The sequence below is a fragment of the Podarcis vaucheri genome, assembly GCF_965113315.1.
Source record: "Podarcis vaucheri genome assembly, chromosome: 13".
Classification (NCBI taxonomy): domain Eukaryota; kingdom Metazoa; phylum Chordata; class Lepidosauria; order Squamata; family Lacertidae; genus Podarcis; species Podarcis vaucheri.
Window position 1 is genome coordinate 25,675,392 of NC_138751.1, and position 15,274 is coordinate 25,690,665.

The 15,274-nt window shown below is 40.2% G+C and overlaps 3 protein-coding genes across 3 annotated transcripts; all 3 read right to left on the minus strand.

The window, feature by feature from the left end:
* Positions 1-558: 558 nt before the first annotated feature.
* LOC309517251 (olfactory receptor 14A16-like) lies at positions 559-9,247 on the minus strand. The gene is made up of 2 exons (XM_082196393.1): positions 9,166-9,247; positions 559-1,538 (listed from the first exon to the last, which is right to left on the minus strand). Exon 2 carries the CDS (start codon positions 1,535-1,537, stop codon positions 584-586), a length of 954 nt encoding a protein of 317 aa, XP_082052519.1. The 5' UTR covers position 1,538; positions 9,166-9,247; the 3' UTR covers positions 559-583.
* On the minus strand, positions 8,921-9,880 carry LOC309517275 (olfactory receptor 14A16-like; the record flags this gene model as incomplete). Its single annotated transcript, XM_082196417.1, has 1 exon — positions 8,921-9,880. Exon 1 carries the CDS (start codon positions 9,854-9,856, stop codon positions 8,921-8,923), a length of 936 nt encoding a protein of 311 aa, XP_082052543.1. The 5' UTR covers positions 9,857-9,880.
* A 2,716-nt stretch (positions 9,881-12,596) lies between these two features.
* LOC309517254 (olfactory receptor 14A16-like) lies at positions 12,597-14,721 on the minus strand. The gene has a single exon (XM_082196396.1). The coding sequence runs from the start codon at positions 14,488-14,490 to the stop codon at positions 13,537-13,539; it is 954 nt and encodes a 317-aa protein (XP_082052522.1). The 5' UTR covers positions 14,491-14,721; the 3' UTR covers positions 12,597-13,536.
* Between the last annotated feature and the right edge of the window lie 553 nt (positions 14,722-15,274).

Here is a 15,274-nt window from a genome sequence, read left to right on the forward strand (position 1 = left end):
TGTGTATAATCAGTGAATGGGTGACACCTTGTTTCAAAACTCCTAACGACCACACCAAACAGCTTGCATTAAATAGCACTGAGGAAAGACCAGTATCCTGTGGAATCCCATTGTACAAATGCCAGGGGATACAAGATTCATATTTCTATGAAACATATGAAATAATCATTAATGTTGTCAAATAAACTCATATTTAGTGGGAATGTGACATCCATGTGATTGTTTGCTAATATAAATCACAAACGCCCTGAAGCAGAAGCCAAGTTAGATGGTCCTTCAGATTTTTGGAAATGGTAATGAACATGACTGTTTTTAACCACAGAAACAAGATGTATCACTTGCCTCCAACATACATCCAAAACATTTCTCCAAAAACCTTTCAGAAAAGGAATTCTGAAATACAACAAAAGAAATTACAACATTCATGTAGTCATTATCACTTAATCCATTAATATGACAAAGAGCCTAGGAGTGTGATAAATAAAAAAAAAAAATGAGATGGGTCCTATTTTAAGCAGAAGGGAATATACCTAATATGAACATTTAGTTTCTCCATGTTTTTCAAATATCTGGAAATGATGAATCATGCAATGAGATGTTTCAGTTTTCTGAGTATTTTCCACACCGCCAGTTGGATGTCCTTGTTCCTGAGACTATAAATTATGGGATTAAGAACTGGTGGCAAAACTGTATATAATACAGCCGCAACCAAGTCCACAGTGGGGGAAGAAAGTGCTTTTGGCCTCATGTATGAAAACACACCTGTGGTGATGAATAAAGAAAAGACAGTCAGGTGAGGAGTGCAGGTAGAGAAAGCTTTATATCTGCCTTGGACTGATGGGATCCTCAGCACAGCAGAAAATATGTAGCCATAGGAAGTAAAGATGAAGGTAAAAAAGAAAGAGTCCGGAATAAACCCAAAGACAAAAATAAGAATTTGATTCACTTTTGTATCACTGCAAGAAATCTTTTGCAATTGAGGAATGTCACAAAAATATTGCTCAATCATATTGGTTCCACAGAAATTTAGTATGAAAGTAAAACTGGTTTCCAGTACAGCATGGATCAGGCTGCCTATCCAGCAAGTAGCTGCCAATTGGATACAGGCATCCCGATTCATGATTAAGGTATATTGTAGTGGACGGCAGATTGCTACGTAACGGTCATAAGCCATAACAGTGAGCAAGGCAAGCTCCCCACCAACAAATGTGACCACTAAGAAGACCTGTGTGACACATCCGGCAAAAGAAATCATGTTGTTGTTTGTCAATGAAATGGTGATGGATTTGGGCACAGTAGTGGAGATGGAGCAAACATCAAACAATGACAGGTTGGTTAAAAAGAAGTACATCGGGCTGTGAAGGTGGTGGTCTAGGGCCACAGCTGCAATGATGAGAGAATTTCCTAATAAGGCTGTTAAGTAAATGAAGAGAAATATTGCAGAATGCAAAATCTGCATATCACGGGTTTCGGAAAAACCCATCAGAAGGAACTCTGTTGGAGTAGATTGGTTAGCCATTTCTCTCATTTCCGTCATTCTGCAGATAGAAGTTAAATAGTTGTGAGTTAGTGGAGCTTACAAATTTTTCGACATTCTGTGTTTTTTTAATATTTTTTAATATTTTTTAATGCGCTAGTTCACAACTACACATCTAGCCACATCAACAACCAAGTATGCACACTATCAATTGTTGGTGTATTCTTTCATTCTGATATGACATGAAGCCTAATGGGGATAGTATGTACACTCACATGTTTTCAGCTATTATGATTTATCCACCCTCAAAGAATGGGCGAAAGGCAACAGAGACTGGGGGCATACATATACTTTATAAGCCATATGTCATATGATGCAAACAGTGCAGTTTTTAAAGAAGTCTTCCATAAGAAGTCAACCATTTTATGAAACATGTAACATTTGGGGGAGATAGAGAGAGAGAGAGATCACACTGAATTAACTAGATGGGGTAAAGGAACCACCATTCTAGAAAGCTGATTTGAAATTTCATATAAAACAAAAAAATGAAATCAGAGTTGAAATTTGGAAAAGATTGTATTATGTGTATTCTCAGTGAGGCTTGTCTATTTCTTACTAAATACTTTAGTAAGAAATGGAAATGGAAATGGAAGCTTTCTTCAAGTATATGGCAATTAAAAAATTGTCAGACCTTCAGGCAACATAATCTTTGGGCTGTGAACGCGGCAAACCTGTGAGTAGGTTTGCTGCTCACGCGTGTGCAGAAGTGCTCTGCAGTGGCATGTGTGTGCACAGAAGCAGTCCTCTGGGTACAAAATCTTTGGGATATGGCTGGGCCTCCATAATGGATCACGTTCGTAACCGGAGGTACCACTGTATTTCTAGAAACATGGCCCATGGAAACACCAAAAAATGGCTATACTTGAATCCCTTCTCTTTCTTGAATCCCTTCTCTTGAATCCCTTCTCTTTCTTTAAGATGATCAATAAAGATTATACTCACCGCTGTTTCTCTCAGAAGATTAGAGTGCCAATGTGCTTGACGGGGATATTTATTTGAAGGTACATGGGTTGCCAGGAGGAGGTGATGTCATCCTCCTTTTCTGTGCTATTTCAGGATCTCTCTTGGGAGAACATAACAGTCCCATGATGCTGTGCAAAACAAATGTTGTCCATTTCCCTACTAGTTCCTTTAACATACATAAGCAGCTGTTGGATTAGTCTAGAAAGTGAAGGACACAAAGGGAGCTGAGGAGGAGAAAGACTCAACTAGCCAGTCCAGTTCTGCCCCAGATACTCCTCAATATATGTGAAAAGGAAGACGATCAGGAGAAGAGTGATATCACATCAGAGTATTTTCACCCAATCCTTGTATGCTAAGGTTATCTCATTCATTCATTTCTACCACTGAAATGTATACAATATGTAAAGTAAAAGAAGTGTCAGTGTTTCATGAACAACAGAAATCTAAAACATGCACATTGATATAATATCAGCATGTTACATTCCCCAGTTCACGGATTTAGTTGTTTTCAGATCTGATAACAAAGACACCATTGCAAAATCTCTTGAGAATCCTTGCTCTAGAGAGGTTTGTGTTTTTCCCGTGTTGGTGCAATTTGAATTAATTCATGTTTGCTGAAGGATGCACAATGAGGCACAATATTTTACATCAAGAATTTATTTAGCCCTTTTGTTTTTCTATGGATTCTGAACTATAGGAAAGAAAACAGCAGGAGATAAAAGAAAGATGAAAAAGTCTTCAAAAATTGACTTCTAGTATCTAGGGATTGTAGTGCATACCTAAATTTGGTATAACATCACAACTTTTTTAATTGCACTCCCACCTCATTTGTTTGCATCACAGGCAAATTATTTCTGATCATGAACTTCTATTTTAAGCTTCCATACGTGTTCAGCTGAAGGACCTTAAGTACCCCTTCATATGAAGTGTGCTCTTCCATCATGTGCATTAGAGCTTACGTACATGTGTGTGTGTGTGTGTGTCCAAAAATATCCATAAACATTTACCAGCATAGACAAACAATCCATGATTGGTCTCCATTCATCCTTAAACACTTCGTCATTCTGTCATCTTAGTCTGGCAGTTAATTTCACCATTTCATCATAGTCTATCAGTTTCATAAGCCAATCCTCCTTCCTTGGTAATCCTTCTTCTTTCCACTTCTCTGCATATAAAGTTCTAGTTGCTGTTGTTGCATATATAAATAAATTCGAGTTTGGATATAAAATTACAAACAAAAGTGTTGTCATTTGAATTTAATGTATTTTAGGTAAAGGATGCCCAGTGAGATACTGTGGTACCCCGGGTTACCGACACCTCAGGTTACACACTCCGCTAACCCGGAAGTAGTACTGTGGGTTAAGAACTTTACCTCAGGATGAGAACAGAAATCCAGCGGCGGCAGTGCAGTGGCAGCAGGAGGCCCCATTAGCTAAAGTGGTACCTCAGGTTAAGAACAGTTTCAGCTTAAGAACAGACCTCCAGAACAAATTAAGTTCTTAACGATAAACATGGTCTAAAGCTTCATTCATCAATTGGCCAAACATGCCATCATTCATAGCAACTAATAATGGGTGTTAGGCATAATAATTCATTAGGCCATCATTGATTACAGACCATGGGAACAAACACAGTGTGCGTAAGAAGGCATGTAACTCAGAAGTATGGAGTTGTCCCATATGGGGATCAGGAAGCCCACACCTTGGTATTATCAGCATCACACTCTAACCACTGAACTATCCCAGCCACATGAAGTTCATCTAGTCCAACTCCCTGCAGTGTGGGATTATGTTGTTGCCCCAAGCAGGAGATTGTTGGAATGAAACCATGACAGACGAGTAGCAGGTGTCATGTGAGAGGCATCTCCCGGAGCAAGCCCCGAGAACTCTCTTTTATTGAATATTACAAACATTGCCACAGGAGTGCTTGTGGCTGATTGGTTGATACAAACACAAAGAAACTTGTTGCTGATTGGTTAACACAAGTGCAAGGCGAGGATTACGTATAGACATTAATCACCAATAGATTAAAGGCTGGGAAACGGAGCTGGAACTAGACAGGCATGAAAGCTCCTAATTAAATTATAACTAAAGATTGATATAGCATGACTAAAACAATTACTAATGATTGATCATAACATGAAAGAATATAATAATTGAATTCCGTAGATGTGGTCAGCTGTGCAATAAGTACAGGTCATAGTGTTTTTCATGAACTTAAGATGAACTGAGCAGTCTAGGGAAATGAGGGAATGTCTTGGTCTTTGGAACAGGTTGTACAGTGTGTGCAGAAGCAGAGAAAAGCTTATAAGCGAGACTTCCCAGAATGCCAGAGAAAAGAAGCAAGACTTCCCATAATGCCACAGTTATGTATAGAAGCAGAATTTCCCTTCAGGAGATGAACCTGCAAACTTGGAATTATCAGCACACTGTTCTAACCACTGAGCTAGCCAGTCTACATGAGCTAATCTTCTGGTTGAACCCCTTACAATGTAGGGATATGCTGCTGCCCACTGTGGGAATAGAACCTGCAAACTTGGCATTATCAGCACCCTCCTCCAGCCACTGAGCTATCCAGTCTACAGTTGCCATAGACCCAATAAACATCGTTTCACGAAGCACTATTACTAATTTTAATGTTAGATGCATTTTTATTCAATGTTTAACAGAACACATTCTGAACAGCAGGAGATGAGTGGGCACTAGAAATTTGCACACAAAAAAATGTGATGTATGTGAGACACAACATGAGCAATCATGCTAGGAGTAAGGTAACAAAAAGGGAGTGGCTCTCTGCCAGTCAACAAATGGGTAGGGCCCCTTCCTCAACTTTCTGGTAGTTAAAAATACAATGGCAAGAGTTGAGGGTGATGTGAGCTAAAAACTGGAAGCAGCAGGCTGGGAAGCTGGAAACACAGACAGTTGCTGTTTATATTCTAAGCTGCAGCTATGAGAGAAGCAAGAGTGTCTTGAGGTGTTCATGCTGTGAACCCTAAAATGTAGGCTCAGGTTGTATATATGTGTAAAGAAACCATATATCCTAAAGACACCACAGTCTCTACTGTACCTCATTCCAAAGGAAACAAAAACCCTGGGTAACCAACTGGAACCCTTGGAATCTCGCACCACTCAGAAATTTGGGTGGCGTGCAGCAATACGTTAAACACCCATATTTTATTTCAGAGGTGCAGAATACATATGCATTTTGGATAACATTGTAAGTACCTGAATTAAAAACTAACACTGGAAACACAGTGATTGTACAGTCAATAGGAGTATAAACACTGTTAAAGATTTGTTCTCTGTGGAATAGAATTCAGTTTTAGTTTGCATCTTGAATTCCTTTTCAGAAGCAAAATAGAGCAAAACCTGGTGAAAATCAGATGGTTGGCAGCTATGCCATTTACCTTACAACGTTTTATTATTAACATTTTCTTTGATAATAGAGCCTAGAATTTCATCTCTTGTTGCCACTCTTTGCGTGGACAGGCGGAGTCCCCAGGTCCCGAGCGCCCCCCCGTCATGTGGAATAACGACTCAAGACAACGTGCTATGGGATTAAATTGGCCATAACTTTATTAAATGTCAAATGTGGGTAGACCTTGGCTCAGGCATTGGGCGTTCTCCCTCCCCAGTCCCCAGCCGGGGACCTAGGGAGCATCAGGGTTATCCAGTGTTTGTGTGGGGGATGGGCCGGCTCTGGAGAACATATATTCAAGCAGAGATAGCCGCCCCCGTTACGCCACCGCCACAGGGGAGAGCAATGACGACCTTTCGGTGTACGGTCAAAGCCTTCCTTCAGAAACCCCTTTAACGGGGAACCCTGGTATCGCCGCTGCAAGAGGAAGATGGGCAAAAGGATTCCGCCCAAGGCCTGATACTGCCAAAGTTGTGACGTTTTGCTACGGGAAAGGCGAAACCTGCCAATGCAGGGAAATTCCTTTCCGGCCCTTTGACAGCGACCTTAACGTAGCAGCGCCCGCATACCTGTAAGAAAAGTTAACCTGCAAAACCTGTGAAGAAAAGTTAACCTGCAAAATAAGGCATTAACTGAGGGTGGGTAGGGTGGGAGAAGCTCTGGAGCCAAGTGAGGATTCCCAGGTAAGATCCTCCCTCTATTGTGTGGGCAGGTAATCCCTCCCCCACCTGGCCTGATCTCATTGGCAACGCTTCCCCCAGGTGGGATTGGACAACTGACTGGGGTAGGCAGAGACCTCCAGGTATCCCACCTGAGGGAAGGCAAAGCCAAGCCTATGCTGAATGGAGCCGCTCCAGATCCAGGGGCTGCGCGCGTCCACGCAAAGGTCGCCCCCCATTTTATGCGGGGAGCGGTCATTACTTCAGTATGCAAAATTTTGTGTCTGAAAAAGTTAGTGGCATATCATAAAAAGGACTAGGGCAGCCATTAGGAAATATCTACTTTTCCACTTTTCAAAAACAGCTTAGGTGATTTTCTAAAATGTATTAGCTCTTTGTTTGGTATTTGTGGAGAGCTATCATGTTTTCTGCTGCCTGCAACCTAAGTGTTTTCCATACAAATGACCTTTTCAGGTGTTCTCCCTCAGGGCATCATACTTGCCAAATTCTAGATAGAGTGCATAAAAATGGAGGTGAAAAATGAAAGCAAATATAAAACTTGTGAAAAATATGTACTTTTGGTTGAGTATTATTACTTTTACCTTTAAATGAGTGAGGGTGCAGTCATTTCAGTTTTCATTTTTAAAACTAAATGCACCGTTCAGTCAAGTCCATCCTCTTTTTGTGCTGACCTTTTTTTAAAAAACAATGAACAAAATATTTGCATCTAAATTTTATCCATTTTGTACACTTTCTATACACCTTGCTCCTGTAAAATACACATTTTTCAATTCTTTGCTATGAATTTCCACCCAAAATGTTAGTTTTGTGAGCATTATTGCATTTGGAAACTTTATTGCAGAAGCCAGGGGAAGTACATAATCTGAGCAAGAGCTTCATTCTAATCTATCTATCTATCCATCTATCTATCATGTATCTATCTAGCTTTATTAGATGAATATTTAGTCCACACTATAGCATATTCCCAGTAGAATTTACAGGAATTATAATTAAAAGCAGTGACTCTCAAACAGGAAGCAATTGAATTTTAAAAGATATTCCTTGGAAATGAGCAATATATCTAGCTGTAGCTTTAAATATGATAAAATATAATCCATTTGTTGTGTGTGGAAGCAATGAAGAACAGCAATCCTTCAACCTACACAATAAGTGACTATTGCTAAATTTGTGTGTTCTGACATCTAACACTTTGTTCCTAAAGCTATAAATAACGGGATTCAGTAGTGGTGGCAAAACATTTTACAATACAGCAGAGAGCAAACCCATTGTTGTGGAAGAAAGCGTTTTAGGTCTCATGTATTAAAACACAGCTGTGCTCATAAATAAAGACAGTCAGGTGGGGGATGCAGGTAGAGAAAACTTTATATCTGCCTTGAACAGAAGGGATTCTCAGCACAGCAGAGAAGATGTAGCCATAGGAAACAAAGATGAACCCTCTACAAAATGAACCTACACAGGAATCCTGTATCAAGAATCCTAGGTAAAAGACCATCACAACTTGCACCTAAACCTCAAGCCAACATAAAGCAACCAAAGAAAACTCAACACATTGAGTATTCTGAGTCTCACTGAACTGAGCTGACATAGCTCTTTTAAAAAAGAAATACCAGTAAAATGCATACTGCACCTGTACATGCATGACTAGTCAGTATGGTGCTAGAATAACACACCTCTAAAACAGTGAAGGACAGTGGCGTAGCGTGGGGGGTGCAGGGGGTGCCGGCCGCACCGGGCGCAACATCTGGGGGTTAGGGTTAGGGGGCGCAAATCCACGGGTTAGGGGGCGCAAATCCATGGGTTAGGGGCGCAAATCCACGGGTTAGGGGGCGCAAATTACTTGCCTTGCCCCGGGTGCTGACAACCCACGCTACGCCACTGGTGAAGGAGGAGGGGCCACAGTTATGCGAGAAACTGAGGGTATCAGTATCAGATGCAAATGTGGTTTAGAGACCTCATTACTTGTGCAAAGACTTAATCTACCCTTCCTCCCTTCTAACACCTCCACTCAAAAAGAAACCCAATTTAGCAGGTTGGGAGGATCAGCATCAGATCCAGTTCCTCACATTTACATATTGGCATGCTTCTTCATTTTTTAAAGTCCTAATGAAAACTCCTAAAGTCCTTAAAGTCCTAATGAAAATGAAAGTTGTTCTGTGTGAAACGATTCTAATAGGCACATTTTATATGCAAATTTGCCCAATACCCATCTATTTGCAATGCACTGTTATGCAATATAACGCATTTTTATGCAATTTTTCACAGACATTTGCATTCTTATACAATGCACAGGAAATGTGATGTGTATGAGACACAACTTGAGCAATCATGCTAGGAGACTTCTAATTCTTTTCGGTATTTTCAGTACAGCCTCTTGGATGTCTTTGTTCCTAAAGCTATAAATAATGGGATTCAGTAGTGGTGGCAAAACCGTATACAATACAGCAGAGAGCAAATCCATCGTTGTAGAAGAAAGTGCTTTAGGACTCATATATGAAAACAAATCTGTGCTAATAAATAAAGAAAAGACAGTCAGGTGGGGGATGCAGGTAGAGAAAACTTTATATCTACCTTGAACAGAAGGGATTCTCAACACTGCAGAGAAGATGTAGCCATAGGAAACAAATATGAACCCTCCACAAAATGAAGCTACTATAATTCCTATGGCAAAAATCAAAATTTGATTAACCTTTGTGTCAGTACAAGAAATCTTTAGCAACTGAGGGATATCACAGAAATACTGCCCAATAATATTGGACCCACAGAAATGTAGCCTGAAAGTGATAATGGTATGTAATAATGAATGAATTAGGTTACTTATCCAGGAAGCAGCTGCCATTTGGATGCAGGCATCCCTGTTCATGATTAGCTCATACTGTAGAGGATGGCAGATTGCAGCATAGCGATCATAAGCCATGATAGTGAGCAAGGCAAGCTCAGAACCTCCAAAAGTGAAAACTAAGAAAACCTGTGCAACACAGCCAGCAAAAGAAATCTTTTTGTAACCCAACAAAGAAGCAGCTATGGATTTGGGGATTGTGGTAGAGATGTAGCAAATGTCTGATAATGATAGGTTGACCAGAAAGAAGTACATAGGAGTGTGTAGCTTGTGGTTTAGGGCAACAGCAATGATGATGAGAAAATTCCCCACTAAGGCTATTAAATAAATGGAGAGAAATATCACAAAGTAAAAAAACTGTTCTTCTGGGTCACTGGAAAACCCCATCAGAAGGAATTCTGTCACTGTAGACTGGTTGGCCATCTTAATTCTTTGAAATATTTCTTAAAACAATTTCTTGAAGAGCAGCTCTGTTATTTTGTTTCAGCAACACCAGCAGAAGTGTTGTAGCACCTAAGATTAGAACAGAGTTAATGAAAGTCTATTGGTAGAGGGAATGACCACTCCCCGCTTAAAATGGGGGGCACCCTTTGCGTGGACGCGTGCAGCCCCTAGATCTGGAGCGGCTCCAACAGCATAGGCTTGGCTTTGCCTTCCCTCAGGTGGGATACCTGGAGGTCTCCGCCTACCTCAGTCAGTTGTCCAATCCCACCTGGGGGAAGCGTTGCCAAGGAGACCAGGCCAGGTAGGGGAGGGATTACCTGCCCACACAATAGAGGGAATATGCAGGCAATTGTATGTGGGGTTTCCCTCCTATGTCAATATGATGTAATGGGTGATGCCAGCAGTAAACATTCAACTGATACTATTGATTCTCCCCCGTACTCATAGAATTTTAGAGTTGCAAGGGAACATAGAGAGCATCTCAAGAAAGACCCATCTTGGTTACATGCTGAATCAATAATGAGAAAGTAGAATCAACCGTTAACTGTAGCTTATAAGAACAACCAATGAAATATTATGTTGCTTTGATAAGAGCTGAGGGTTTAAACCCAATCTCCAGAATTTTGAAACACCACATTATTATCTTCTCTTACCTATAAATGTAATCTATTTTTATCATAGAATAATCATGTCTGCATTAACCTTACTGCTGTATTAAACATTTTGAGGTATTTTCAGAACTGAAATATGAGCACCTTTCAAGGCCTAGTCTCCTCTGAGGTTGAACAAATTGGATGCTACTTACCTCATCATTCTCTGGAAGAAGGAAATGCCTAGATGTTGGAGTGTAGTCTTTATTAGAAGATATATATTTTATGAGAAGGAGGAATAGCTTCTCTGCTGTCTGTAGTGTTTCAGACAGTAGGTCCATGGAGAAGATATTTAAATTTCTGCAGTGCTTCAGAGAATCACTCCTTGGAGAACCTCACCATAATGATTTGCAGGTCCTGATTTACTCAACAAGGAGTGCAATTGTCTTTATTATAATAAAGTATTGTATATATTGTGGCGGTTAGAGTGTTGAACTTGATTAACCTATGTATCACTGCAAAAAAATCTTTTTTTAACTGAGGAAGGTCACAAAAATATTGTCCTATGACTTCGATCCCACAAAAATTTAACATGAAACTAAAACTGGATTGCATATCCAGGAAGCAATTAACATTTGAGCCAGACACTCCGATTAATTTTCCATCTGGGAGGGCACCCATAACTTCTTCACTACTGCCTAAAATATGTCATATTTTGTATATTTGCACTGTGGAATGTTGATTATCTCTGCTGTGCTCCTCTGCTGAGGAAGATGGATGTGAGAGTCGTCTTGTTGTTTTGTTATTTGCTTTATAAATAAAACCTTTGATGTTACTATTCCAACCACAGTTGCTTCTGCTGCATTCTGCTGTAAAGGACTGAGTTCTTCTATTTGCAAATGGGCATTTAATGCTCAAAATGGTTATGGGCCCAGACTGTGTCCCTGGACTGTGTTGAACTGTCCTCAGAGTGTGTTCTGGACTGTGCCAGATTGCTGTGTGATTCCTGGCAAGAACTGTTTCAGCTGGAGGACAATGGAATGTAAATCGGGTCCTCCCTTAAAGAGGGTATGTGTTGCGGTGGGACCTGGCAACCTAACCCTGTGTTGTGGGTGGGTATGTTTGGACAGCACAACACCCAAGTGGTAGGTCCTTTGATGCAGGGTTCAATCAGGCCAATGGGATACAGGATAAACGGATCAAGGGACCTATATATACCTATGCACATGACCCAGAGCTTCCTCTTTTGGTGCGTGCATTCGAACACCAGCAACGTATCCGCTGCGAGCCGAGAGAGAGCACAATCTACTTTGATGATCTGCTTGTTGAATCTGTTTCTTTTTATCCCCCCTTTTCCCCCAGTTTCTCCTTTACTCATTTTCCCCCTCCTTGCCTTGCCTTTCCCTTTTCCCCTTGGGAGGCTTTCTGCCTCATGGGGCTTCGGCCCCTTGAGCTCTGAGCTTGCCGCTGCCTCTGTTCAGCCAGATGGCTTCGCTCATTCTCTGGCTTCAGCTGCAGCATTGGGGCTTAGAAATTCAAGTTGATTTCATTTTTAGTGCAGAGAGTCCCCTCTTTGAGCGGTTGCCTTTTATTCTGCTTACGGTCTGTGGGGAATTGCTCTGGGCTGGAAACCTGCCCCCCCCCAAAGTGACCCGACTCTCATTTTGCATCTTCTTCTTGTAGGGGTGCCGGGTCTTTGGGCGGGAGCGTCATCTTGTTTTTGCGGGAGCGCCATCTTAATTGTGTGGATCAATTTTGCTTTGTTCTGTAACCATACTGAGAAAAGTATCCATCATGCTGTCCATTGCCTTGGTGAGGTATGGATGCAATTCTGTCACCAGAAAGCAAAGCACACAGAGGAAAATGGATGGGATGGGAGGAGGAAGAGGATGAATGGCCTTCATCCTAGCTAGCTCACTTCTGCCCCAGTTCGTCCTCAATGTATGTGAAAGGAGGGAAATGGGGGATTTGCCATCACACTCTTAAAAAAGACTCAAGGTAAAGCAGTTATGGGTAAATGGTTAATACGATTTGGGAACTTTAATAAGCTAGTGGTTATCTCAGTCATTTATTTATTTATACAATACAAAGGTGCACACTGTATGAAGGGAGAAAGATGGCATCATTATCAATGGTCAAGAAGAATCTAAAACACACACATATCACGAAAATATCACTGTAATACATCAGAATACACCTTTAGTTCAGAGATTTGTTTCTTCTCCCCCCCCCCCCAAAAAAAAGCCCCTTGTAAAATCTTCTGGGAATCATTGCTCTGGGGAAGTTTCTGTTATGTTGTGTGGGTTTAGTTATTAAGCCATAAGCCATAGATTTCCCCTTTGAATTTTATTCATTTATGGTAAAGGATGCCCAGTGAAGTCCAGTGTCCTACTTGAGGAATTTATTTTTCCATTGATTGTAAATGGTGACCAATAAAGCTGCTGGAGCTGAAAGAAGATCTGATATGGGATTAAAAACCGAATTGTCTTTTGCTGTGTAGTTTTTCATTTTGTTTTGCTAAATCAAATATTCTGTATCACACCTATTTTTCTTCATTTTCCAATAAACCTTGTTCGAGTGTTAATTCATGGTGCATGTATGTGGTTGGTTGGTTGGGGGGGGAGTGCAGGGATGCTTCTGTTGCATCTTATCCCACCTCGACAATACATGAATTGTTTAAAAATCAATCCCTCTCCCCAGGTAACTATGGTATTTGTAGCTCTCCTGGGAGGATAGACTCCTAAAAACTCTTGTCTTTTTGTTTAAATACAGAACCCCTGTTAAGTGTCTAAACTTTACCTAAAGAACAGCAAGTTATTGCTCTAGAATTCTCTCAAAGTTGTAATAGTGTCCCATAAATAATTAATTAATAGAACTTACACATATAAAATGTCTCACGAAATCTATGGAAATGACAAAAGAACCATTCAGTATGATGAATAGTTAATATTGAGGAAGGTCCTATTTCAAAATATAAAGGGGTATATCTATGTTTACGTGGCAGACCTCAGATCCTCATTTAGTGTTTCCATGTTTAACATTTTTAAAAAAGAATTTGGAACTGATTACTCATGCTATAAGCTGTTTTAATTTTCTGGGTATTTTCCAGACTGCCAGCTGGATGTCCTTGTTCCTGAGGCTATAAATAATGGGATTAAGAACCGGTGGTAAAACTGTATATAATACAGCAGAAACCAAGTCCACTGTGGGGGAAGAAAGTGCTTTCGGTCTCATGTATGAAAACACAGCTGTGATGATGAATAAAGAAAAGACAGTCAGGTGAGGAGTACAGGTAGAAAAAGCTTTATATCTGCCTTGGACAGATGGAATCCTCAGCACAGCAGAGAAGATGTAGCCATAGGAAGCAAAGATGAATGCAAAACAAAAAGAGTCAATAAAAAACCCAATGACAAAAATCAGAATTTGATTCACGTTTGTATCACTGCAAGAAATCTTTTGCAATTGAGGAATGTCACAAAAATATTGCCCAATGATATTGGTCCCACAGAAATTTAGCACGAAAGTAAAACTGGTTTCCAATACTGCATGAATCAGGTTGCTTATCCAGGAAGCAGCTACCATTTGCATGCAGGCATCCCAATTCATGATTAAGGTATATTGTAGTGGGTGACAGATGGCTACAAAACGGTCATAAGCCATAACAGTGAGCAAAGCAAGCTCGCCACCAACAAATGTGACCACTAAGAAGACCTGTGTGACACATCCCGCAAAAGAAATCATGTTGTTGTTTGTCAATGAAATGGTGATGGATTTGGGCACAGTAGTAGAGATGGAGCAAACATCAAACAATGACAGGTTGATCAAAAAGAAGTACATTGGGCTGTGAAGGTGGTGGTCTAGGGCAACAGCTGTGATGATGAGAGAATTTCCCACTAAGGCTGTTAAGTAAATGAAGAGAAATATTGCAGAATGCAAAATCTGCATATCACGAGTTTCAGAAAACCCCATGAGATGGAACTCTGTTGGAGTAGATTGGTTAGCCATTTCTCTCATTTCTGTCATCCTGCAGATAGAAGTTAAATAGTTGTGCGTTAGTGGAGCTTACAATTTTTTGGACATTCTATTTTTTTAAAATATCATCTTAGATATTGTGCTAGTTCACAACTACACATTTATCCACATCAAGAACCATGTACGCACACTATTAACTGCTGATGTGTTCTTTCATTCTGATATGACATGAAGCCTAATGGGGATAGTATGTGCACTCACATATCTACAGCTAATATGATTTATCCACCCTCAAAGACTGGGGGAAAGGCAACAGAGACTGGGTACATACATATACTTTCTAAGCCATGTGCTACATGATGTAAATGGTGCAGGTTTTAAAGAAGTCTTCCATTTTGCCATCAAATGTACATAAACCATTTTATGAAACATGTAACATTTGGGGGAGATAGAGAGAGAGAGAGATCACACTGAATTAACTAGATGGGGTAAAGGAACCACTATTCTAGGAAGTTGATCTGAAATTTCATATAAAACAAAAAATGAAATCAGTGTGGATATTTTGAAAGATTGTATTATGTGTATTCTCAGTGAGGCTTTTCTATTTCTTGCTAATTTCTTTAGTAATGTAAAACATGGAAATGGAAGCTTTCTTCAAGTATACTGGAATAAAAAATTGTCAGTTCTCAAATGTTTGGAGGTTTTCCATCAGAAATATATTACAAAAAAACTATCATGTATGTGTTTTGAAAGGTGCTCTCCATTTTTTTCAATTGAACAACAGCATAGCAATTCACATATTGCCTAAGAGCAGTGAAGAATCAACCTGAATGAA

Bases quoted from the DNA above. Each gene is read 5' to 3' on its own strand.
- LOC309517251 (XM_082196393.1), bottom strand. From the start codon at position 1,537: ATGACGGAAATGAGAGAAATGGCTAACCAATCTACTCCAACAGAGTTC.
- LOC309517254 (XM_082196396.1), bottom strand. From the start codon at position 14,490: ATGACAGAAATGAGAGAAATGGCTAACCAATCTACTCCAACAGAGTTC.